Source organism: Tympanuchus pallidicinctus, unplaced genomic scaffold, assembly GCF_026119805.1.
Source record: "Tympanuchus pallidicinctus isolate F22 unplaced genomic scaffold, pur_lepc_1.0 scaffold23, whole genome shotgun sequence".
Classification (NCBI taxonomy): domain Eukaryota; kingdom Metazoa; phylum Chordata; class Aves; order Galliformes; family Phasianidae; genus Tympanuchus; species Tympanuchus pallidicinctus.
This window is the reverse complement of record NW_026294740.1, coordinates 3,631,004-3,656,039: the sequence shown is the minus strand read 5'-3', so window position 1 is coordinate 3,656,039 and position 25,036 is coordinate 3,631,004. Positions and strand designations below refer to the sequence as shown.

The window sequence follows — 25,036 nt, the reverse complement described above, 5'->3', positions numbered from 1 at the left end:
TCTGGAATGACCCCAAACACTGTAATTTCCCCACACAGAGATTTCGTTCTGGGGGCTCTGCAGGAGGAGAAGGGGCTCCAGGCTCTTTCCATCATCTCAGCGCAGGGATGTGAGCTGGTAGCCTCCAGAATGCAGTAGCAGTGTGGGTTCCTACCTCAGCCCTAACTCTGCCAGGTCACACTAATGTTTTTAGTAGGAATTTCCATTCTGCAAATTGCTAAAAGTCTCCCAAATCTTCTCAGTGATGGTGTTATTTAATTGCAAGTGGTAGACTTCAAATAAGTATCTTCTCACCAATCTGTTGGACAAGGATTAAAATAGCATTAAAATAAGCTGCAACACATCCCCCCGTTGCAGTATGGAACATAGCCTCAACCTTACAAACCTTGTCAGCTGCAGAAGTTTGCATCATACACAAAAGAGGGAAAAAAAGTATAAAAGGCAGGAAAACGTCCATAGCAATGAGCCTGGGATGGAGGGAGGGAAGGAAAAAGCACTGCCTGGCAGCTTGACATGGAAAAAACGTCTCATGCTCAGAAACTTCTGCTTGTGTGTATGCATGTGTGTGTGTATTTTCTCTCTGCCTTCCTCTGTTAACATAAAAAGCTTCTGTGCCTACGAAGCCACGCAGCTGAACCACAGGGCTGCTCCTGGGGAGCTGTGGTGGCACAGGGCAGCCCCGGGTGCTGTGCTGCTCTGCACATCACTCAGCCCACACTGCCCATTACTGACGCAGAGACAAGGGCTCATGAGCTATAATCAGCATTAAAGTTTTTAACCAGTGTCATATTTTTTCTTTTAACCACAGTCCCTGATTTTTTTCTTAATTATTCTGTCCTCAAATGCCTATTGCTGCCCTGGCAAAGAAGGAAAAGGCACAATTCCTGTGCTCAGCAGGGCTCTGAGTGCCCCTTCTCCAGGCACGGAGCACTCAGGTCCTGGCACAGAGAGCCCCATACACGCACATTCAAGATGCTGCACTGAAATCCCGCTTTAGAAATCGCTCAAAACCCAGAGAAAAACATCCCTGACTGGTGACACACTGGGGAAAGCAGATATGCAACCATGGCGAGCTGGTTAAATACATCTTTTCATGTTCAAAGGCTTCATCCAGTCTGCGGCAAAGCAGGATGGAAGCGGAGCGAGGAGCTTACAAGCTTGGACAGGATCACACATAGGAAATGGGCTTCATTCCCTTCAGCAGTGGAAAAACACACACACGGGTTGGAGCGTCCACGCGGCACCACTGCAGCATCCATGCATGGCTGAGCAGTACCTCTGGGCAAACACTTCTGAGAGGCCTGTTGTCTACCCTGCCAGTGCTATCTGCGGTATTTAAATACATAAGCAAAAAGGTGGGCAAGATAAACTGGTCTGTATTGGAGATGGGATTAGGAGGAAGTTTTTCCGACAGCTGTTGCTCCAACCTTTGCGTCACACAGTATTAATAATTCATAATAATGCATAATAATCCCCTTTCAGTGGAAGGGGAGCAAAGCAACAATTCATCCAGCCTGTCCAACATCTCAACAACGGATCTGGAAAGAGGAAGCAGCACCATGCTGCCCCAGACTACAATGCCTCACGGCCCCTCCACCAAGAGAGCATCCAGACAGCTCTGGAAAGCCAATAATAAGCAACATGGAATGCTGGCAGGCCAGCAAGACAGAAGAGAACTTCTGTCAAAAAACAAGAAAGCAATAGCTAAAAATATGCTGCTCTGAGCAGGCTTCCAGGAAGCCAGTGATGTGGGCAGAACTGGAGCATCAGCACACCAGCAGCATTCCAAGGTTATCTCTATAGTGTGGGAGCAGCAGGCTGAGCCCCACTTTGGCCCATGGAGCTATGAAACGAAAATCAATGCTTTCCACCCCAGACATGGTGTCTATGAGCCCTCCCTCTTAACACAGCTCAAGTGCCCTCAGGCCATCCTATAAATTTAACATAGTGCACTGGACTAAGAAACATAATGAAATGTGCTTTATTTGGTTGAAATTTGGAATGCTTTCCCGCACTCCAGTGGAATGACTTCAAATTAGAAGAGTCGGCAGCTAAAACAGGTCCATCCAAGAACAGTTCATTCAGCCCAGCAGATGTGTGGCAGCAGCACAGCACCATAACTTTCTCAGAGCTCAGCCTCACCTTGGCTCAGAGGCTGAGCAGTAGGTTTCCACATTTATCATCAAGGACCAATCCCCTCCAGACCTGCAGGCTGGGACCATCAGGCACACCTGGCACACAGCAGCACTGCAGGCACACTGGGTTGAGCTGGGTGCTCCAACACAGCTACTGAAACCAAAAGTGCTCCAACAGGGCCATGTCAGTGCAAGTGAGGTCTCAGGCAGGCTCGTGGGGAAATCATAGAATCTCTAAGGTTGGAAAAGATGACTAAGATCATCTAGGCCAGCCATCAACCCATCACCAGCATGCCCCCTAAATCACTGCCACCAGCATGCATGGAGCTGAGCGTTCTACTACTTCGTGCTCCTTGCAGCTGCTGATTTAACTCACCGTGGGTGTAAAGCATTCCAGTATGAGGAGACTGAAGCTGATGTATCTGGGCAAACTGTCCATACTACAGTGCAACCTTCCCAGTTGACTTGGTTGAACCTGAGACCAGCACTTAGAAGATGTCAGCTGTGTCAGAGATGTACAACAGCAATACAGTCAACACACGCATCCTCCAAAATAAATCAGAGCTTTTTCATGATAAATCTCAAACTTTCCAACTCTTCCAACTAACTTTCCCAATTATTCCCAACTTTTTCACCTATTCCTAATGAAATGTAATAGTAACAAGGCAGGCCACCTGAAATTTATTTTCTCCTCACAGTAAGTGATCCATGCCTCTACACTCGTACCATGTAGAAATCAAAGAGCAAGAGACTAATTTCCATCATCAAGAGAAACCATGGGGCGAGGACAAAGAGCGGAGGATGTAATCCAGAATATAATAAATGAACCCAGACCAAACAAGGGTTGTGTTAGAAACAGATGGGCCAAAACCAGCAGAAGGCACCCCAAAGCTGTCCCAGCTCCTCCAAACAGTCAGCATGACCTTGTTCTGTTCAGTTGCTGGTGGGTCTGAGCTGACATCACATAGGTTCCTTCTTCACCCAGAATAAAGGCAGTACAGTGTCAGATTTACTCTCAGGACCATCTGTTTTGGACCATATCGAGAGTAAACTCCCTCTCATTTTACCTGTATCTCAGGTACTATCCCAATAGTGAGAGAACTGTCTTTACCAGCAGCTGTATCCCTTCCTGCTCCACACAAACAAGATCTATAAGCTCTTTCCATACAACAGCTGGGGAAGACTTCATCAACAAGGAGGATGGAAGCTGTTAACAGAGACAGTTGTGCATAGCACAGCCTCAGCAGATCCTCCAGTGTCAGAGCTGGAGACCAAACTGCAAACTGACAGTGCTGATATTAGACATCACAGCCCAGTGTTGGAAATTACAACCCAATGTTGGACATCACAGCCCTGTGTTGGACATCACAGCTCAATGTGAAACATCATGGCCCGACACTGGACATCGCAGTTGATGTTGGACATCACAGCCCAGTGTCAGCATTGCATACAGCCTGGAGTGACTGGAGCAGCAGGTGACAGAGAGGCTGCAGAGGAGCTGGGGACCATTAGGGAAGGACAATCTGTTAGCAGAGACCAAATACCTCTGTTGCTTCAAATCCAGCTCCAGTGAACCACGCAATTACAGCCTCAGTTCCATTAGCTCAAAATCCACTTGCAACATTAACCTCAAAAGGAGTGTGTAAAAAAAGAAAGAAAAATTCAAGCTTATATCCAACACTAATCAGAACACTAGTCACCAAAGAATAAAAGTCACCTTGCTAGACAAAGACTTCATCCCCAGTGCATGGATTCATTCTGAATCACATATTTTCAGCAACAATTTGAGCTTCACAGGGATGGAGCATAGCTTGCACCCAGGGGTGAAGGTTACACACAGGGAGGGGATCAAACCCTTCTCCAGCACAGCTACCAGGACCTGGGTGCACCAAGGCTGAGCACTGCTAAATGGCCTGCGCCATCACCAACCTGCTGTGGGAGCTGGACAGAGCTGGGCTTGGTAAGCCAGCAGTGCTAATTGGCACAGCGTCATTAACACAAGTAGAGTGGTGAATTCACACACAGAGAGAATCTGGCCCAAGGATTACAGATAATCCTCAAAGAAACCACAGGAAAATTGACATTAGCAAGATATTCCTACCACAACATTATACTCCTAGCAGAAGCCAAATACATTCTAACACTAAAAAAATGCTCCAAAATCTTGTTCTAATGATAAGAGGCAGCAGCAATTAAGCCTCATTTTTTCCAAAGTCGGAATGGTTTCCCCAAGCCAATGAGTGGCCAGCCCAGAGCTCAGCAAGGGTCAGAGGGAAAGGTCCTGCATGCAGTGGGAGTTAGCACACGAGCCTTTGATCAAACTCAGGCATGGATTCAAGTTTTATCTCCAACCACGGTAGTTCCCAGGAAATCAGTTAATGCATCCATAGAGATCAAGGTTGGAAAAGGAGAGTTTAAAATCACCTTGAATGACCCACAAAACCCACAGCATATCTTCCCATCTTGAATCGTGCCCAGCTGACCTTGATTCAGCCAAGGGTTGGCTGTTCAGAGATATTCAGCCTGTATTCAGCAAGGTTGAAACACTGGGACAACCCAAGCTGCTTTGGTTGCTCAATGGTTCAAAGCCTTCCAACAGCACATGGTCCATGGGTCTTCATTCTGAGGTGAGCAATCTCATCTCTGAGCACCCAGTTGATAGAAATATCGAGATCATTTCACTGCTGTGTGTGATGGCCTTCACTGCCCACAAATTCCTAAACAGCTGATAGTCGTTGAGAGATATGCTGGACAACCATGAAAGCACAGAAAAATTAGCACAAGCAGTTTTTTTTCTTATGAAAAAAGCATGTTAGTCATCATCTGTGGTCCTTCTGGCTGGAGTGTTCCAGTAATCCAACGGGGCAGCGGAAAGGACGCCACGTCACCACGCTGACATATCAGATGATTTGCACAAATGCATATTTATAATGCAAGAACCCACACATTGGAAGGGACAGGCAAAAATGGGTCAGCTGTGTGTGCTGTCCGTTTTGCTGGTTTATGCAGTTATTTTCTGTAGAAGAAGGAAGGAACAGAAAAGCGTTCTTGTGAAGCCATGCTGACTGGGAAGGGACCTTATATCCACTGACAAGTCTCAAATCACTTCCACTTCACTGTTGAGGTTAACCAGATTTCCAAAGAGATGTTCCTCTAAATTTAACCCGTCTTCACCAGTATCCTCGTGTGCAAACAGCATTAAGCTTCTGAAACCCAACAGAGCAGAGCAGCAGGACCTACGGAGAACCACAGGCCCTCATGGTCTTTTTGCTAAATGAGTGGGTTTTGCAAGGCTGGCTCAGGGCTTGCAAAGCAATCACAAGAGCAGCTTGGATCTGGTCCCATTCATTTCTGTAAAACCTGCAGCATTCCTGTAGAGAAAGGAAAGGGGGAAGGTACCACGGCTCATCCAAGCTGTAGCTTTGCTCAAAGAAGGAAATAATCAAACTCTTACATTAACCAGCTGCCACCAGAGCTTCTGCAAGCTCAAAATGTGTTAGTTAATGATTAGCATTAATAGCACAAGAGTACCCAAGTGCCTGAATGGGCGAGGGATAGGGCATGGCATGCAAAGCACTATGCAAACAGAGAATAAAACAAATGATCGCTGCTCAGCCCTTTCCCTTTGCGTTCCAAAAAACCCCAAGCATTTGCAGCATTCAGACCCACGCGTGCACCAAACCTTCCCAGGTTCATCTGGCAATAGCCACGGATTAGCTAGAGAAAACCACTGTCAGATTTAAAAGAGGGGAAAGGAATTTTAAAACTGCAATGTGGTATTTCCATATGGAACAAATACTCCCCAGACGCCCCGCTGCTCTCCTCCCCACTCCCACAGGCTCTGACCACGCAGGACTCCTGGTGCAAGCTTCCCAACCCAGCATCTGGCTCTCTGCTGTGCTCTGACACTCTGCTTTATCACATCAAGCAGCATTATGTTATTTCAGAGGGAGGGGAGAAGGAAATCATCCTGACTTAGATTTTAAATCCCTTTCTTGCCACCTCTTTGCAGCCTCAGTGCAACATAAATTTTATTTTTCAGTGTGCACACTGCTTTCCTTCGCTTATTTTAGACACTCAGAAATCAGAAGGTTCTGCTTCACAGGGTTCTCCTGCAACAAGCATCCCTAGATTCATCATCTCAGCCCTGAAAGCCCAGGGCTGCCATCAGGATGCAATACAGACCCCTTCTGTTTGCCAGACTCTGAAAGGCAAATGTTGATTTTTCCCAGAGAGTGATGGGACCGCATTAAGGGGAAAAGGCAAGAACAAAGACATGGCAGCTCACCAAAATGCTGCTGCCAACATGGTGCAGAGGTGACCCACCAGGCTGCTTGGCCATTGGGACACCCAGAGCAGCGCTGTGCATTACCCAACCTTAACCAACGTCTGCTGGATCACAGATGCAGGAGATGAGGGACAGCCTCTGTAACACCCTGACAAAAGAAACCAGCTTCCAAGACAGCTCTGGGTAAGAAGTTTAAGCTTAGATTAAGCTCGGAACATCAAGCATGTATATGCTTCCAATGATCCTGCCCCTTTGCAAGGAGTTGCCCCTGGAAGCACCAGCACCACGAGGAGCCAGGGACCCCTGGGCCATGACTTGCTGCACGTAACTTTCCTCCTCCGCATATCCTTCTCTGTGCCTGGAAACGAGGTGTCAAACACATTCCTCTGCTCACAGGAGCAGGAAGGATACATTATATAATGGTTTTACATTTTAGTGCTTGAGTCATTCTTCACGGTACAGCTATCTATAGCCTGCAGAAGTAATGTCCACTGTCCTTAAATGTCTGGGAAAGAGGGAAATTACAATTTGAGACTACCATGGAGCCCTACATCCATATAATTGAGGTTTTTTCCCCCCTATAAAATCCATCCAGAAGTAGCCAAGGCAATCCAATTTCATAAGCTAGTAACATTCTTTGAATGTTTTCCCTTGTATCTTACAATTATATTTAATAGTGTCTATAGTGGGGAAATTGGACTAGAAGAGAACTTCGGCCAATTTTTAGGAAGTATTGGAGCGCCTAATATCGTGGATCAGCTTACACTGGAGTTTGCAAAAGTTCCTTTACAAACTGTATTGCGACTCCATCTCTATCCTGAGTACATCCTAAAACACTGATGCTGCATTTGCAGCTCCCTTTTCCAAGTCAGAGGGACTTGTGGAAGGACAGAGCAGCCTTGAAGTCAGCTCTCAAGCAGCTCAGGGCTCTGTGGGTTCCTGCAGCTGCCAGCAAGGAGCAGGATTCTATAGGGAAAGGCAGAGCACCTGCCACCTCAGCGTGGCTCAGCGCTGGTGAGAGGCAGTGAAATCACTCCTGGCACAGGTGGAAGCCATTTCAAGGCATGGAGCACTGCCTGCAGCCTCCAAGGAAGCTTTTCTCTCACACAAGAGGGCTCACACAAAGAGGCACAAAGCCCATTCTGTGGGTCTTGCTGAAAGGCAGCATTGTGCAGGGCAGGCTCGGTGCATCGGAGCCAGGCGGCAGAGGTCAGGGCAGGAACCAAAATTCCTTCCACGAGTCGCTCACCGCAGAGATACAAATTTTCAGCCTCCGCTGTGAAATCCTTCACCAAAAATGCAAATGCTGCTATCTGTGTAACACAGATACATGTGTACATACACCCAGGATGGAGACGGACTCTGGGTTGTGGTGAGTTCTCTCCAGGCCCATCTGCAACCATGGAACATCCCAGCCCATGCACACGCCATAGCATCATGACTTGGGCACTTGCCAGGCCCCCCAGCAGCACCAGGGAGGCTTCCAGGCATGGTGAGGCATGCGGACTTGCACCATGAGTCACTAAACACGCTGTGTAACCTGCCATGGATCAAGTTGGACAGTTTTCAGGCATTTTGAGACACTGGGTAGGGTTGGAGAGGAGATACAGATTAAACTGAAGGAATTGAATGATCCAGCCTGAACCCCCTTCACCTTTAAGGACAGGAAAATATACCTCATTTTCCTCTCCTTTGCCTGACAACTGTGGAGATGACTCCAGGAGCCCCTCTTTGCTGGGTCTGTGTGGCACAGCCCCATCCATCCTGCCCAGAGCTGCCCCAGCTCGCTGCTCACTGCCAGGTGGGACCTCCTTACCAGCCATGGCTGAGGAACCAACATGAGTCCAAGGAGGATGCTCAGTGGTTGGAATTCCACCCTTATCTTCAGGGGTCGAGATCATGGGTGGAAAATATTTCTGCGTTGTTTCAGCCTGTTTCCTGCTGGCATCCCTCTCCACAAAAGCACCTCTTTGTGAAGAGTTCTGGAGCCAGAGAATAATGTTCGTTGGTACAGACTAAACATATTGACCACTTTTGAGGCACTGGCTCTGTAATGGTGCTTATCTTTAATGCGACACAGCTGTTCCCCAAACAGCTCCATCACAACCAGGTCCATGGGAGCAGCCCCAGCACCCAGCCCTGAGGGATGCCGCCCCAGGTGACACAAAGCTGTCACCTCCCACACGGTTTGCAGCCACCTGCTTTGAGCTGGGGATTGCCTATGCAGGAAGGATGTCTGCTAAGATTAGCATGACAAGCAGAGGTTTCAAGGCCAGGATCTGAGCTTCAGGCAGCATCTGCTGAGCACTTAGACAAAACACATTCAAGAACCCCAGACATCCCTCCTAGGAAGAATGAGGCGCTGTAGTGGTTGATTCACCTCTGTCCCAAAACGCTTTGGAAGATGGGGTGGTTTATCTAACAGTCCCCCGCTCAGCTCTGCTTTTAGATACTTCTTTGAACTAAGGCAAAACTTAATTCCACCTTGGATTTTCTTGGCCTCAGTCCTCTATAATATGGGATATTATGTCTTTTCTAGCTTTAAATCAATATATGAAAGACTGAGGGCTTGCATTTACAGTAATAAGCACACCTTGGGTTCTCTGCACAGTCGTTAGACAAGAAGCAGGAGGCAGGAGATCTGATTATGCCCGAATGTGACCCCACAAACCGAATGAAACAACATATTTCTCTGCAGCTCATTTTTCTTAGCAACAGAGCGGGTATAATCATATTTCTTACCCAGAATCTGCAAGGTGCCTCTCCTAGCCTGGGGAGCCCAGGGAAAAGGCAATGTTCAGCCACACTGCTCCAGCCCCAGTGAGTACAACCTCTGCCAGCACAGCCCCATCCCTGCCTTGGGGGCAACGTCACCAATCAGATCCCAACTTTCCATCTGTAACCTCCAGGGCAATGGGCATCTGCCACCAGCAGCTTATTCTATAAGAAGTGGAATTAAAAACAAACAGAAAACCAGCTGAACCAGTGTTTAATCTTGCAAAGATTATTATTACATGATTTGAAAAGCAGAGCTTCCAGAACATAGAGCTTTGTTTGGTTGTCTTATTTTGCCCGTAATCTATAGGCATCAGGGCTTGGAAGCTTCCAGGATGCTCCGTGGGACTCTGCCAAGGCAGTTTTTAATCTAAAGCTTGATGTCCCAGCTGTGTTTTGACCTAGGGATACAACATTCATTCACCATCTGAAATGTGAATTGCAGTGCTATAAAGGATGATCCCACATTGGGATGAAATGCCACTATATTAGACAATATTAGAATTCAACTTAATCCCAACACACTCAATTGTTCCCATCAGATGATGCTTCCAGAGCCTTCACCATCCCTTAGCACAGGGCTTATAAGCAAGCATTCCCCATTCCCCAAGGCTAGAATGCAGAGGGGCTGGGGTCAGGCTGAGAAGCACAAAGAGCCCTATGTCCTCTACCTGTGCTCTGACCATACAAGGGAAGCTCTGAGGACAACCCTACAAACCGTTCATGTCACCTCTGCTATGTGTGGGAAAGGTGAATTCCTGGGCAGATGTTTAACCCCTCAGTTCAAAGAGCAGAAATCAACAAACGCCTCGCTGCTCCAGAGAACTCAAACTACCTCACCAGCACATCTGTAACACTTGTAATAAGAAAGGAAAACTGTAAAATGATTTAAAATGATTCAGGTGCTACTTGAATAGCTTTTAGAATCATAGAATCATTAAGGTTGGAAAGGACAACGAAGATCGAGTCCAGCTGCCAACCCAACCTTCTCAGAATGCATCCCAGCACCATTCCTGCTTTCACTCAGTACAACCCAGTACAACTTTTGGCTATTCTCATTCATTCTAGCACACCTCTCTGCAGATACTGTTTGCCCTTGCTGTTGATGCTTTTTCCTGCACTCTTATTGAATTTCATGCTTTCTCCTCTTCCTGCCCCAGAGCTGACCAGGTTTGGCCCAGGAGCCCCCAGAATGCATGATTCAGTTCCTGACCTCATCTCCTCCATCTCCAGTGCATGTTGAGAGCACACTGCAGAAATAACAGATGGAGGGGCTTCACACAAACATTTACACAGGGCAGGGAATGAGGACATTTCACTTTCACCCAGGACTAAGGTTGGGTTTTCTTCCTGGGGCTGTGGCTACATCTCAGATCAACCTTCCAGCTCCTCTCCTCCCAGCATGCTGCTATAGCTGTGTTACAAACCATGCCAAGAGCAGCCCACAAACTTTCTACCAGGGAATGGGAGCGGTTTGTAGAAGAGTCTAATGCACATGCTTGTCATAATAAGCACCTGAGCTTTGCCATAGGCCACGGCACTCCTGTGTTTATAATCACAACCCAAAGGGCATAAAAGGCTCAGTAAGATCTGAGCATTAATCCAGGCTCCAGACAGATTATGAAACAACTTTTTACCATTGTTTTCTACCACCAAGAAAGCACAGGGGCTCTTGTTTTCCCATGATTATCTTTATAAATTTAACAAAACCAAACAAAAAAACAACCATAGTTCTGTCTGTCATCCTCCTCTCTCCCTGCCTGCCCACACTGCCCCCAAAGCATTACTTGTCTCCAAAAGCATTACATATATCAAAGCCTGACTGTCTGATGCCACCATCCAGGACAGCAGCTGGCACGTGCTGGAGCCCATGGTGAGGGCTGGAGCCTTTGCAGATGCACTGAACACGCAATGGCTGAGCTCATCCCTCACCACATTAGCTGCAAAAATCAGCTGTCAGTTTATTTCACATCACTGTTCAGGGGTTTATCTGACAAAAATCCACTCCAGGAAATAAATCACAGCCTTGTGCTGCAGCTGCCAAGCAGGAAGGGAAAGACCACCCAAGCCATGACATCCCCCTGCAACCGCACCGCACCAGCAACCTTCCCCTGCTCAGATGTGGGAGCTGCCAACAAAGCATCTCACTTGTCAGTGCAGCAATTTGAGAAATTGTTTACAGATGCACACGTAGCTGAATGACAATTAGCATCAAGGGACAATTAGCTCCAGTAACGTCAGCCCTTCAGGCTGCGTGAGCCTGAACTATACAGTCAATAGTCAGCAGTTCTGAGAGTTGTAAGCCATCAGCTGGAAGAAATATAAAAAATAGGTGTTTGAAATCCAAGGGCAGAATGCAGAGGGCTTGGTGCTGCTTGGGCACAACTCAACCTTACATGGCAGCATTACACCCACCTTGATAAAACTTGCTCTCTTAAACACATGGAGGGAGGACACCAAAGATAAAACCCCTTCATGTGGCAAACAGAGCTGTAAGAGCACACAGAGGTCTGGTTTTAAAGATTTTCTGGTGCTTCTAGCAGCTGAGCTTAGATAAAAGCAATGCATCACATGTGATTCCTTTTATTGTCAGAGCACTGAAGATCAGTGAGGACAGAAAGATTCCCCAAAGCAAAGCAGAGAGTAGGGAAGATGATGGCTATTCAGGACTGTCACATTTCCAAGCTGCAAGTGAATTTCTATGAGAGCAATGAGTAATAAGTCGTCCTCACTTGAGCTGAAAATAATAAAAAACGTTGCTTTTAATTTAAAAAGTAGGAAGTCATTTCAGAAGGAAAACTGAAATGGAGCATCAGGAAGCAAAACCCCAGAGCATGGCAGCCTAGGGACAGCACTGCACGCCGTGCTGGTGAAGGGCACCCACTGTGCTCATGGGACACTGACTCTGCATGCCCACACGTGCTCTGCACACCCACATCTACAGCTCTCCTGCAGGCAAACCAAAGCCTGCAGCCATGCTAGCTTTTCAACAGCCTCAAACCCACCTAAATAAATCTCCGCAACCTCCCATGGTCTACAACATGTGCAGGTCCCTTGTCCTGACTTGTAACCCCCCCGAGATCTGTTATTCTTCTCTATCTGTACGTGTCCAGGCATTGCAGCTCAGCCACTGAGTCATTCAACAGTAATGGCTGAGGGCACCTTGTACTCATTTCCTTTGTTTATTCTGTGCATTTTATAAAGCTATAGGCAATCCCCATTTCCCTTGATAACATCAAAAACAAACTCACACCCAGGGGCTGCTCAGGAGGACAGGACTCCCACTTGCTCCCCACAAGCACTCAGCGTTCTTTGGCATCACTGCTGCAGCCTGCAAGGCGACGTGGCTGTGGGCACAGTGAGGAGACAGCAGCCTCCAGCACCCATTGAGATCAGCCTTGTTCCCACTGGGAACCAGAGGAACAAATCTGTTTTACTGTGTCCCCAGTCTCCAGAATAGCAGTACTCCCACACCAGGAAATTATGGACTTTCTGCAGCACTACTGTGACCTTTTTTATTTCCATTATGCTTTTGACTCCTCCTTCTACACTCCTTCTCTAAACAAATCTCCAAGCTGCACAAACTGTTTCCTGTAAATAATACTCATCTGACATGGACAAGGAAAAAACATAATAAGAAAAATCTTTTGCTACTGATTCCAGCTTGCAACAGCTCCACAGCTCAACTTCCACCTGGGAGCCCTGAAGGCAGCACAGTACTCAAGGGAAACAGAGGGAACAGCTGCATGCAGTACTGACATGGGCTGCCCAGGGAGGTGGTGGGATCACCATCCCAGGAGACGTTCAGGAAAAGGGCAGATGTGACACTGAGCCATGTGGTTTGGTGCTATGGTGGGGAAGGTTGATGGTTGGATTAGATGACCTCAGTGGTCTTTCCAACCTTAATGATTCTATGATTTTATGCTCTAGGCATCAGATTTGAACCTGCCCTCCCCAAAATTAAAAGCAGCCACAGAGGATGTTTGTGCCACACATCGGACTGCTGTAACACAATGATCGATGTTAAAGGATGAACAGTAACTTCCAAGTGAGCCCCATCTTAGCCTTCAGTCACCACTGGACAAAGGTACCTTCCCCTGCTCCTGGTGCCATCACACACACCAATGCTGTCCTCTGCTCTAGAAGCATCTCTGGATGTCTGGACCCCCACTGAGCTCTGGAAGAGGTTACTTCACATACGTGAGCATGAAAATTGCACTGTAAGCACAAAGCCAGGCATCTCTTTTGGGTTTGTGCAGGATCCAGATGCCCCATGCACCACTGATCCCCTCTCTGTAACATAACGTCTTTAAAGAGTGCTTTGAGCCATCATCATTGCAAAACCACTGCAGTGTGGGAACAGGCTGACTCAACAGAGCAGCACTACCTCCCTCCCACTGCACCACTGCTCTCAGCACACAGCTGCTGTAGGGAAAGAGGTGGCACAGACAGAGCTGGGACCCCAGTGCCAGCAAGAGATAACATCCAAGTTGTGCTTGAAGTGGATGGGGAGTTGGGGAGTGCAAGGTTTCCTCACTCTGCACTGCACATCTTGGCCTTGCTTACTCCAATTGGGAATGGGAAGGTTTCCTATCAGGCATGAGGATGTTTTGCTACCTGAAGCAACACTCCACCACTGCCCACACATGCCAGCCAGATCTGACAGTGGCAGAGCACCCAACCCAACCTGTCCTGCCCATCCTGCCACCCCCCACAACACGGCGCTGCCACTGGAGAACCTCCCTGACAGCATTACATCAGCATCAGGGGCCATCAGAAACGTGACTGCCACACAGCAAAGTGACTCAGCAGGGACAGTGCAGCCACTGGTGTGATGTGATGGATTGAGTGGCAAAAAAATAAGGGAAGGATCCTGGGGAAGAAATCCAGCAGGCAGAATGTGTAAACATGACTGAGACCAGGACTGTTGTTTACTGGTTGGAAAATGTGAGTGTGAGGCATGGGCTACTTGGTGATGCAGTTCCTGAAACAATAAGCAAGTGTTTGCCATACACAAACTGGATCGTGCCTGTTTTCTCTTTTGTTTGGGGATTTATATAAGGATGGGAGGCTGTGGCCATTGGATATCAACTGGCTTTCATGCAGGTCACATTTATGGCTTCTGAGCAGCTGAAGCAAGCCAACCTGCATCCTGAAATAGGGTACAAAGCCTTTTGTGCACCAGCCTCCTGCTATTCTTGGGTTACCAATAAACAAGTTCATTCTGTAATCCTTATTTTCCTTCCTGTTACTTCAGTAACACAAGGTATCACAATGCCCTCACAAAACCAAGTAACGCAGAGCTTGCAGAACCTCAGGAGAGCCTCTGAGCTGGTAGAGGCAACTCTTGCACTGAATTCAGGTTTTGAACACTAAGTTTGAACGGGCACAGCCTGAGGATCCAGTTCCAGTGGCCGACTGGGAGTCCTTGAGACAATCATTTATTTTAATGATGGTTTCTTGGCCCAGCAATACAGGTTTTGAGGATCAGGAGCTATCTATAGTTAAGCTCAAGGAAATGGCCTTTTTATTTTTCCATACCTCAAAACAAAATACTTCGTATTTCTGTTAAAAATGACAATTTTAATTAAAAGAAAGCTTTTGTTGGATCCAAACCCTATCCTTTTCCTCTCGATGTTTTACTGGTGTGCTAAGGAAAAACTGCCTGAACAACCCTGCATGTTGCCCCACGGGTCAGCCTGACAGAGTGCCAGGTAGATCAGCAGGTCCAGCTCAGGGAGAACACTGTGTCATCAACTGCCACACCTCACAGCTTTTATGACAGTGGGGTTAAAAGCCACTGATGGAATTTCACAGGGCTTCTCTCAATGGGTGTCAGCCTGGAAAAGATCCTAACCCTAAAGCAATGATCAGGTCACCATTCTGATACTCTTGAGTTTCTTCCCTATAACCCCAGCTCAATATGAGGAGTCATTTCTCTGCACGTGCCTTAGCACTACATGAGGATTCTACAGCTGAGATGAGACACAACCACACAGGATGGTTCTGGAGGTGCCCTAATTAGTGTAATCCCCATTTCAATGCATGCCAACAACTTACAAACCTGAAACTGCAAGCAGCCCTTGGCCAAAAAAATTTGTATCATCCTTGAAAGCAACTATAAAATCATTTGTCATGAATCCTGACTGTTTCTTCTCTGGCATTGTTCTAGTACTTAAGAAATGGAAAATGAGAATCCAAAAACCCTTTTAACCTTCATATTTCAACCCTTGTGTTTCTCCTCCTTAAGAAGCTGAAATAATAGACATTCAAGAAGAAAACATTTAAGAGTTGGCTTCAACAGTGGTTATTTCTCAGTTTCAACTTGCTATGTAAAATCTTTTTGCCCTCCTTCCAGGAAGTTCCAGGCAAACAGCACTGCTGGGCTGAGCTGCAATGCCTGCAGCTATGGCACCAAGATCTGAACCTCCCTTTACCGGTAAGAGGTAAAGCATCTGCAGGCAAGCTGCAGCCCAACCATGCCTATGTGGCATGTGCAGAAAAGTTGTAGCAGATGGGTAATGATTTCCTCTGAAGGGCTTCAGAAAACTTGCCTGGAGTGAGGAACAACCTGGTAACAGAATGATGATGTGCTAACAGAGGGCAGAGCTGGAGCTTCAGCCTTGAGAAGTGAAGCCTTCCATTTGGGTTCAGTGGCACCTGGTCCACCATACTTTGCCCAGAGAGCTGGTGGTGCCCCATCCCTGCAGACACCCAAGGTCAGGCCATTCAGGGCTCAGAGCTCAAACTGTGGGTGTCCCTGCTCATTGCAGGGGGGTTGGACCACATGGCCTTTAAGGGGCCCTTCCATTTCAAGCCATTCTATGATTCTATATTAAATCGGAATGTATGGAAGATGTGAAAGAAGTGCTCCCTAACCTCAAAAAGGGTTCAGAAGCAGCTAATTATCCCAACTTCAGCAAAAAAGCAAAACACTGTATTTCCAACCTGTCAAGGGCTGTCAGCACTGCAGGCTTTAACTGACTAGTTACTTGTCTGTCATCTCCAGGATCTCTCTATCAGTAGGAAGCCTAGAGGCTCAGCAGCACTTTACGCTCATCTCTTTGAAAAGTAGCTTGGATTCCAATGACATTTCCTGTAGGAAGTCACCACTGCTGATCCCCCATGTATGAACCCATCAGATGTGCAGGACGATCAGGGCTGCCTCTGCCCAGCACACTGCTGGCTGCTCTCCAAGGCCTTCCCAGCATGGTAAATGACTCACCCAGGGCCTTCCTTCCCTGTGAGTCAGGAGAGGTGAGAGCCCAGTTCACCACTGCTGAAGGCAGAGCCTTCATAGCACTCACAAGGGCTGCGTGTGCTTTTTCCAAAGATCAGTGGTGGCCGCAGTGCAATGATGTAATTCTTCCCTTCTTTTTTCCATAAGTGGCTGCTACATACCAGTCAAAACCCCACACAAACAGTTTTTCCAAAATATAACTGCAGTCCTTTTTGAATTAAAGGTGTTGATCAGGTGTTGATTGATCTTAATTTTACAACACTGTACTGACATGGAGGCGAACACTGATCAGAGTTGCATCACTCATACCAGGGGCTTTGCAGGACCACAGCTTCACCCCAGCAGTCAGCCCAAAGCAAACAGAATGCTTCAGGATCATGCAGCCTCTTCTGCAAGGAGCCTTAATTTCAGGTCCTTAGAGTCCACAGTTGTCCCCCTCCAGGGCCTCTTAGCCACTACATGCACTTTAGGATGTAGGTGCCAGCAACAGGCTTCCCTACATGCAATTCTATTAATACCAACTGTAATCAATAAACACCGTTGTTAACATGTTGTAAAGTCTTCTGTTGTTCTTGGCATACACACCTTAACAAAACCTCCCTGGCAGTCCATTCAGTGATTCTAATAAGAGAAATGTACACATGAGAGATGTCCCCGATCCAGTTAGCAGCAACCAGGCTGCATTGCGGGGGGATTCTCCGAGCACAGAAAACCACCAGGTCCCAGGGAGCCCTACTGGCTGCTGCATGGCTGCAGGGGCTCTTAGCACAGAGGCTGCCCAGACACATGACTCAGGACAGAGGCCAGCATGGACTGTGCCCCCAAAGCCACCTTGGTGAAGCCAGGACAGAAGCAGACCTACAGAGCAGCGCAGGAAGCTGGAGCTGAACAGCACAGCCATATCCTGCACCTGGAGGAGCCACTGGTGGGCACCACAGTGCACGAGGTGGTGGATCTGTGGCATGGATTCACACCATTCACAGCCATCTCTCAGTCTGCCAGCAAAGTTTCAGAAGAAGCTTAGAGAAAAGCTGTCGGCTGTGGCTACCTGCTCTCCAGCAGCCAGGGAGGAAGGAGCCTGACTGAGCCTGCAGAAGCCAAAGGCCAAGAGCCCTTACCCTGCAGGACACGGCTGCAAAGCTGGAACAAGGAGCAGGGAGAAAACTGCACAGTGTTTGGGCCGCAACTCTCCTACATGGGAGTTTGCACTGAAGGCAGCTGGTGTCACAAGCAGTGCCACTGTCCTGTTTTAATTCCAAGCTGCAGCTCAGCACTGAGTCTGCCCTGTGCTGGCAAAGGTGTCCTCCAAACAAGCTGCATGCCACCAAGGCTGGCACAAGCTGCCACCCTGGATTTGTTCTACTCTTTAAGCCTTTTCCATCAGTCAGCAAGTTCTGTTTATACACAGCAAACTCGTTCCATTCTCCACCACAGAACCACTCGGAGGGAGAGGGGCTGATTCAAGTTGTACCTCTGTTTTGAAACCTTTTTCTTTTCCCAGTCCAGACACAAAAGGAGAGAGCCGAGAGAGAGGAGAGAGCCGCAGCTCACCTGAGTACGTCGATTTCCTCATGCTGTCCCTTCGGGCTGCTCATAGGAACGTCGTGTGGTCACAGCTCAGTCCTTCTGTCAGTGTGGGCACAGACAGGGAGGGGACACACGAAGTGCCACATCCACACGTGCAGGCGCAGCCGAGGGGCAGCGCAGCGCTCCCATTAATTAGCGCACACCTTTCCTCATCTCGCACACAGTTCTGGGCTGTTCCAACTCTCCTGGCATGGACAGGGGTAGAGCAGGACGCAGCCTCCCTGGTGGTCGCACGTTATCACCTCGGAAAGCAAACGGGAGCTGTGGGTTATTGCTGCCAACCTCCAGCCTTGGAAAAGCCGCTGCTGTCAGTCACAGTGGCAGTGGAAGGGAAGGGAATTTCGTGCCTTCAGCCCTGCACACCCCACGGCTTTGACTCGGCCCTTTGCTGCCAAAACAGCTCTGATCAGTGCTGCTCTGCAGCTCGGCTGATTCTAGTTCAAAGTGCATTATTGGCCCGGCAGCACCCGGCAGTGTAAACATCTCTTTCCTCTTTCTGTCCAGTCGTAAAGGGCCCATTCAAGGCTGCAAGCTGAGTGAAATTCTTGTTCAAGCTCATGCCTTGGGGAGAGATATATATGGGAGCCCCATATGGAACAAGCAGTTCCCAAGGGATCTGGCATACCCCTGTCACCTGGCTGTTACTGGGAAGGGGACTCAGCATGCAGCTCTGTCACAGCAGGAATGTGCCGGGTCACTCCCTTCTGAAATGCCCCTCAGACAATTAGTTACATAAATGCAATAAAGCTGGGGGCACTATGAACACAGACAGCAAGAGAAAGCAAAGACTTACTGCAACTAAAGGCAGACTGAACTGCTGAAGGAAGGGCTGAGCAATTGCTACCGAGATTTCCACCGCCTGCTGGATGACTCACCCACACAAAGGACAGAGCACGGGTGCATCCACATGAGAAACTTCACCAGACTCAGACAGGACAGACAAAGAGATTTCTTCATGCTTTTGGTGTTTTGGACTTCTCTGGAAAGTCCAGAGTAGTAGAAAGTAGGGAAAAAAAACAATGCCCCGGCAATAATGCTGGCATCCCACTGGAACAGAGCAGGTGAGCAGGACTGTGAGGCTTAAGTAAACATACATCCAAGCCAATAGTAACAATATACGATTCTCTTCACAAGTTCTTTTGAAACTGCTAGTCACAATCCATGCAGGAGAAACAATGCACAATGGCTTGCCCTGCCTCACACACCAAGCAAGGGCAGAGCCAGGAGCAGAACCCATTCCCAGCACTCATCCTGTTGCTCTGTTCTTGCCCACATCTCCCTGATGACCACGATTACCTTTAACACTCAGCACTCATGGGGATATATTTTTGTAAAATGTCAAAAGACAGCATTTCTGCTCCTCTCTCATATGGGTGTACGTGCATGTGTGTCTGATTAAGTGTGCAATTACGTGTGCAACTCAGTGCACGGTCACACGTGTGCCTACTGCTGACAAGACTATCAGAGCTGCAATGTGGGCACAGCCTTCTGATCAGCCCGGCTGCACAAACACAAACCACAGATTGTGCAGCCGGCCCTTCTGCTGCGGGGCCAAACAAACATGATGAGACAGAAAATGGCTGAAAGGATTTTGCCTGAAATATAGCCCAACAAAGGATCCTTTTCTTTGACTGCCTGGGCCTCAGAGTTACCGAGAGAGTCAGTACTTCAGCTCAGAAAGGCAGGTTAATGTTTAATACAATGCAGAGCCCACAGGCCTCAAGTAGGTAAGGCATTTGTAGCTTTTTTTTTCTGCTTCTAAGATTAGTGAGGGAATTTATTGTTCCTGAAAGCGAGGGATTCAGGCTGCTGGCTCAGCCCAGCCGCAGCACAGACAGGCACTGCTGAGCCTCCTGCACCAGCCCTGCAGGACAACCCCACTCTCAGCTGGCATACAGGCCAACTCACACTCTGTCCTGCTCCAGCCTCTGTGGGAACCCTTCTGCATCACACATCCCACTGTGGCACTCCTGCATAAGCACAGTGCTGGTTGTCAGAGGCTGCACCAGCCCCATTCTTGTCTGTCTGGCAATGCCCTGCTCCATGCACATGTGCTACCCGCACGCACTCAAGCTGCATCTGCTGAGCCTACCCCAGCTGTGATGCTCTCCCCAGCTATACATCTCATGACTGTGCCTGTAGCACACACGTTGTAGCTTCACAGCAGGCACAAAAAGCATTTTCTGTGAGCAGAATGTGCTCTCTCTCTCTCTCTCTCCCAGTAGCATCCTCCAGGCAAGCACGTTCCCCAGCATGTGGGGGTCCTGCACTGAGATATGCAATCTCCCAAGCTAAACATCATGCAGTGAGCAGAGGAGGGAGAGCCGAGCACCACCAGCTCCGGCCGGTGGGGCTGGGGCAACAAGCCAGGAACTCAGCCAAGGGTCAGAGAGAAAGAGGGAGAGACCAGGGGAGACAGCAGCAGCAAACAATGCATAATGCAACCAGGACACAGAAAGAAGGAAAGGGTGGGCACCTGGGGAAAAAAAAATAGAATCCTGTGGACTAGAACAAAGTTGGACATAAGGGCATGCTGAGCTGTGCAATGCCTCTACTACTGATTCATTCAATTGAGTTTCCCATCTTGCAAAAGGGGAGGAAAGCTGAGTTTTCTCAGGGTGTGGGGAGGCTGAGTGTTGCTCAGTGCTGCCCTGGGGCTCCCAGGCATTGCTGGTAGGCAAAAGGCACTGCTGTAGCAGAGCAGAGCAGAGCTCCCCAGGTGATCAGCAACGAGAAGGCAGAATTTATGCTGCAGAGACCTGCGGTCAGCATAGAGCAGGGCTGAGGCCTCTATTTGGGGAACAGTATCTGAGTGATTTAGAGGTGGAAACTCAGGTGCTGGGGCTATAAACCACCCACATCTCCTCCAGCTCTGTTTGTTTTATATATGATCCTCCCAGCAACGTTCTCCTGCCCAATTGCTCTTTTCTGGCTGCATTACTAGGAGAGAGAATGCAAAGTTTTCCACCCTGCTCTCTGCCAGCATCCCATCCTCCCCAGCACAGGGAGGCAGCAGCACAGCATCCAGGTTATCTAAGCAGAAGTTACAGCCCAGGGCTGACTTGTTATTATTTAGCATTGCAGCTGGAGGAAAATGAGGCCTGTCAGCTCCGAACTTTGAGTTGGTCTCTTTCAACAGCACACCTCCCCTGATCTTTGAGGGGGTGATAGAAATCAGCTCCACAAGCAAAGTTTCTGATAGCGTTCCTGGAAAATACGGGCTTCTCAGAGTACAGTGCTTGGAATGTCTCACAGAGTGATGGGCAGTGACCTGGAACTGCCTTGCCCACTTCTCCTACACCTGGGGATAATCCAACACAGTTTACATCCACAGAGCCTCTGAGCCCTGACTTTGAGCACAGGCACACTCAAATCCAGTGCCTGCTCCATTCAAAAGCCTGGTTCTCAGGCTTGCAAGGAGGAAATTAGGGAAAAGAGTTATGAAGTACATTTGGAGTGATGAATAATGGGGATAGGGCAGCAAGATTTGTCTGAGAAGAGCTCAGGTCCACACAGATGGAGAATCTCTCACTTAAAATTATGTCTGGCATTTTGAATCCATGTAACTGAAGAAGCAAACAAAGCCCATCTACCTGTCCCATGGTACAAAGTATGTGTACAAACCCAGTCTGGGGAGAATAAACACAAAGAACAGGAGGGACACGAGCCATTGGCAGGGAGCACAGCTCAGATTTTGTCATTTTGCAGTTCTGAGCCACTTTGACCTGGATTTAATGCAGCTTCCTTTCTGCCTGCTCCTCAGTAAGAGGACACAACTGCTCAGCTCCTAAACATCAATTCGCAGACAAAGGAAGCAAGGCAGGTTTGCTATCTAAAGCCTCACGCATTAGCTCTCTGCTGTTCCCAAGGACTGATTCACTCCTTTAGGACACATCCAGACTCTCTCTGCAGTCTTAAATGCACAGGGCTGAGAGGTAAATAACTTAGCAAGGTGTTTCCCAACTCCTTTGCCTGTGATTCCATCTGACAAAACAGCACAAAGCCCCAGTGCCACAGTACAGTCATATACAGTCCAGTGGGCATGCTGTTCTCTTCTTTGGGCTGATGGTTATGGTGAGGAAGCAAATAACTTAATGAAGCAATTACTCATATCAAATCAGCAGGTTTTGTTCTTTTCTCCTGCCTTAATTATGAGGAACCAGGAAGAACATCCAATTACTTAGTAATGAAATTCTGCCTTGACTGAGATAACATCTGCTCAACCACAAGGTACTTCAGATGGTTATTTCATAGAACAGCCCCTCCCATGGGTAGGGAAGGGAACACTCCAGGCTCACATTAAAGCTGAAGGGCCCATTAACAGACAAAAAGGGGCAGAAGTCAGAGCCCGTACAGTGGAAGAAAAGCTTTCTGGTAGCCTGAGTGAGAGGTCATAAGAATTTTGCATTCTGAATGGCAGCCACCTCCGAAAATAAAGCTCCTGAAAGTGCTTCACAAGTTGACCTACAGGAATATCCCCCCTAATCTTTGAAATCCCTCAGCTGCTTTCAGAAATGCCAACCGAGCACTTTTAGAACAAGCTGGAAGTCTGAAAAACAAAACCAGGTCAAAGTCAAACTCTCAAACCCCTCAAAGCTTAATCCATTTGTCACCAATGTACAACCCAGTTATATGGCTATTATGCTCTGTGTTCTAGTGAAACTACAGGAATGAAGCAGGAACAAAGCTTTGCATCAGCTGTGCCCATAGGAGATCTGGATCTTGTCACCAAGTGAGAACAGTGGTTTTTCTCAAAGCATGAGCTCTGCCCAAGGGCAGGGGCTCAGCCCAGTGCCTGCACTGGGTCAGGCTGAGTTATCAGCTCTGTTTGCACAAGTGCACTTTACAAAAGTGAGCCTATGTCCTTAGGGAAGGAGAAGAAGTGGAGTGGAGGCAGAGTGCTGAGCTCTGAACAGTTGGGCTGACTGTTCCTGCTGTGCTGCAGGGAGGCACAAAGCATGGAGCAAATCTGCTGCAGGGGAAGGGGACCACACAGCACCCACTGCAACCTGCCCTCAGAGCAGTATCCAACCTGAGCGTGTGCTAAGCAAACAGGCACGATCATTTTGCTGTTATCATAACTGCTTTTGCTTAGAGACACCCATAGGTATTTAGAGAACAGCACAATCATGCTTAAAGCTGTGCTTAATTGTCTGCTTGCCATCATTTATAAATCCATCCCTAAATGCAGCCCCCAGTATGATTCGCAGCATATTCTTCGACGCGTGAACTTACACATTTGTTTTCCACATTTGCAAAGGCACAAGGTGCCCCTTCCCCTGCTTTGGAGAGGCAGATGGACCCTGCCTGTCTCTTGGAGGGAAGCACTTAACCAGAGCCATGGGGCCTGCTAGAACTGGAAGAGGGGAGAAAAGGAGCTAGAAAAGAGAATCAACAATAAAAGCCCACAGAAAATGTGGATAAGGGAGAACCGCAGAAGGATCAACAAGAGCCTGCCTATAATCGCTACCAAAGCAATTACAGAATTAGGGAAGATTTATAACAGACTGAAGAGCGGGATACTTGGCACACGACATGGAAAAGCTGTAAGGAGGGAATTCTGTATGCTGGCACCGAGTTCGAGAGCTGCAAGTGATGCAGCCTCAGCAGTTCTGTCCCATACAGAGCAAGCTGTGCGTTTTGGATGTCTTTCCTCGTACCTCTCAGCTTCCAACTCTAATTTGGTCCAGGCATCGATTCCAAGTTTTAAAAACCAAAACAAACAAATATTATTTATGCAGAATGCTGAAAAAATATAAGGAGTGATTAATAATAGCCACCGTTTCCTTGATGCCATAACACACTGCAACTTCTAGCTAGTGTTTGCGGCTCTTCTGGGAGGAAATTACTATTATCCAACTTCACAGGTGGGAAAACAGAGGCAGAAAAGAGCTACAGAAAGCAGTTTGCTTAGCCCAGACCTATGGTTATGGTCCTGGACTGTTATATCAGATATTATGCTCTCTATATCTGTTATATCAGATATGCTCTCTATAACTTCCTGAAGGGAGGCTGTAGTGAGCTGGGGGTCGGCCTCTTCTCTCGTGTCATTAGTGATAGGACCAGGGGGAATGGCTTCAAGCTACGGCAGGGGAGATTCAGGCTGGACATGAGGAAGTATTACTTTTCAGAAAGGGTGGTCAGGCACTGGAACGGACTGCCCAGGGAGGTGGTGGAGTCACCGACCCTGGGGGTGTTCAAGGAAAGACTGGATGTTGTGTTGAGGGACATGGTTTAGTGGGAGCTATTGGGAATAGGTGAACGGTTGGACTGGATGAGCTTTTAGGTCTTTTCCAACCTTGGTGATTCTATGATTCTATGATTCTATGATTACTCCAGGTATTCCTGAAAACTGGTGCAGGCTTATCTGTGACGCAGTCACCCAGCATTATCTATCACTTATGTCTTTTCTCCTCCATGTTTGCTAAGGACTATTTCCCTGTTGTTTTTTTGTTCTTACATTGACATTGCTTTCTTTTCCATGGCTCTTTATCTTCCATCTATGTCTTTTAGTTCAGTATTCAAAAGGACAATTTTGATTTTGTAATCAGTGACTCAAATACCCACACAAGACTTCAGGCAGTGGACAGACCAACCTCTCAAAACCAGTTCACTCATTTCCAGTCATACATGAACAAGCCCTAAGCTCATGCTCAGTCCGAGATTTCTAAACTAGCAGGGTACAAAGACCCATGGAAAGCTCCAGAAGGGCCTAAGGGATTTTCCCCATTCACAGTGTCAGGAACAAATCTAAAAGGCAGAGGAACTACAACATTCAGTATCTTTCAGGGCAAAAATCAGCTTTACTCAAAGCACAGTGGTGCCAGTTCTGGAGCAGCCAGGGCTGCCTGCACGCCTGACTCTGCACTGATCAATCAAAGTGAATCATCACTGTGAGAGACAAACTGAGAAATAATTTAGCACTGAAACAAGCCTGTTGCTGCTCAGCAGGTAACAGCATGACTGGGATAACGTATCCTCCTCAAAGGGACTCATAAACAGACTTGAGAA

At 47.9% G+C, this 25,036-nt stretch overlaps 1 protein-coding gene and 1 long non-coding RNA gene across 3 annotated transcripts in view; one reads left to right on the top strand and one right to left on the bottom strand.

Moving 5' to 3' along the window:
- The window catches only part of SEPTIN9 (septin 9), a 95,121-nt gene extending 76,716 nt beyond the window's left edge, over positions 1–18,405 (bottom strand). For both annotated transcript variants that reach the window (XM_052687715.1, XM_052687717.1), the window contains exon 1: positions 17,990–18,405. In XM_052687715.1, the coding sequence (XP_052543675.1) occupies positions 17,990–18,011 (22 nt within the window). In that variant the 5' untranslated portion in view covers positions 18,012–18,405. The remainder of the gene's footprint in view (positions 1–17,989) is intronic.
- The window catches only part of LOC128082974 (uncharacterized), a 201,361-nt gene that overhangs the window by 21,506 nt on the left and 154,819 nt on the right, over positions 1–25,036 (top strand). The window lies entirely within an intron of this gene.